At 41.1% G+C, this 1418-nt stretch overlaps 1 protein-coding gene across 3 annotated transcripts in view; it reads left to right on the top strand.

Annotated features, from left to right (window-relative positions):
- Positions 1-204: 204 nt before the first annotated feature.
- LOC101852579 (stromal interaction molecule 1) overlaps positions 205-1418 on the top strand; it is a gene marked incomplete at its 5' end in the record, with an annotated part of 29128 nt that continues 27914 nt past the window's right edge. For all 3 annotated transcript variants that reach the window (XM_013088863.2, XM_005109867.3, XM_013088862.2), the window contains 2 exon segments: positions 205-379; positions 1305-1374. In XM_013088863.2, coding sequence (XP_012944317.1) covers positions 205-379; positions 1305-1374 — 245 coding nt within the window.

Raw genomic sequence — 1418 nt, 5'->3', positions numbered from 1 at the left:
ACGGTTGTCTTCATGCAGCTTCTTTCATGGCTAATTCTTCCTACTTCCTATGTTTGAAGCGCAGATTCTGTCACAGGGCTTGCATGTCAGTGACGTGGATCGAAGCTCTGCATTTCCGTTGTTCTCAGCATGGTTGTTTTCAAGGCTGCTAGATTTAATATGAAAAACTACAAACAAACAAAAATCCCTCTTCCTTCTCCCCAGGTGTACACAGCTACGCCAAGGACCTGCTCCTGATCTCGCTGATCATCGTGGCGTTCGGCGGCTGCTGGTTCCTGTGTCTGCACAACCGCTACTCCCAGACGCAGGTCAAGAAGATGATGAAGGACCTCGAGGCGCTGCAGAAGGCCGAGGACGCGCTCAAGAAACTGAGCAAAGAGTGAGTTCTTCTTCTATATTATAAGTCTGCTCTCTTTACTACTCTGCGTTGTTTTTTGTTGTACCTACTCATTCGTGGTTGGCTGTTTCTTTGAGCGGTTGGTTGGAGGGCTCTACTGATAGGTCCTATTTCATTACTTTTCCTCTGTTGTTTCTGTCTGTCTGTCTGTCTTACTGTTTCCCAGCACTAAATGACCATTCGTGTGTCGATGTGCTTCTCTTTACTCAAACGAAAAGCAACAAAAAAGCAGTTGCTTTGGTGTGGTTTGCACCTTCCATCTCCTTCGTATCAAACATCTATCGACCTGTTCTCTCCTCCTTTTTTTATAAGTGTAAGATGTTTTTGTCTTATAACACAGATATTCTTTGGCACTATTATGACCTCAGTGTCTTGCAAGTGCCATAAAAATCCCACTAAAACTCTTTTTTTTAAAAACCCGAAGCATGTGCGTCAATGTGCATTTTTTCACTGAAACAAAGAGAAACAAACTGATAAGTGAGTGTTATCCTGTCGATGTGCTTTCTTTTCTATACTGAAACAAACAAACTTCTTTCCTATCAAACGTCTATCGTCTTTATCTCCCTTCCTTCTTTTTTGTGTTTGTTTCTCTCTTGTAACACCTCTAATCTTCAGCACTTATATGACCTCATTGTGTTGCAAGTGCCGTAAAAAAAACTTACTAATAAACTAAAATAAATGACCGTTATCTCGTTGATATGCTTTTCTATACTGAAACAAAACAAACAAACAAACAAACAAATAAATGACTGTAATCAATTCAATGTGCTTTTCTATACTCAAACGAAAAAACAAAAAATGGCTGTTATCATATTGGTCGATATGCTTTTCTGCATTCAAACAAACAGACAAACGAACAAAATGGCGTGTAGTAATAATGTTTGTGTTGTTGCTGTGCTGTCCGCAGATTGGCTGAGGCAGAGCGTAACCAGAAATCTGTGAGCCAGGAGAAACAGGAGGAACTGAGGGTGTTACGGGTGAGCTACCACTTGTGTGTGTGTGTGTGTGTGTGTGTGTGTGA

Source organism: Aplysia californica, unplaced genomic scaffold (genome assembly GCF_000002075.1).
Source record: "Aplysia californica isolate F4 #8 unplaced genomic scaffold, AplCal3.0 scaffold00823, whole genome shotgun sequence".
Classification (NCBI taxonomy): Eukaryota; Metazoa; Mollusca; class Gastropoda; order Aplysiida; family Aplysiidae; genus Aplysia; species Aplysia californica.
Note: the sequence above shows the minus strand (reverse complement) of the source record. Positions and strands in the feature narration are given on the sequence as shown.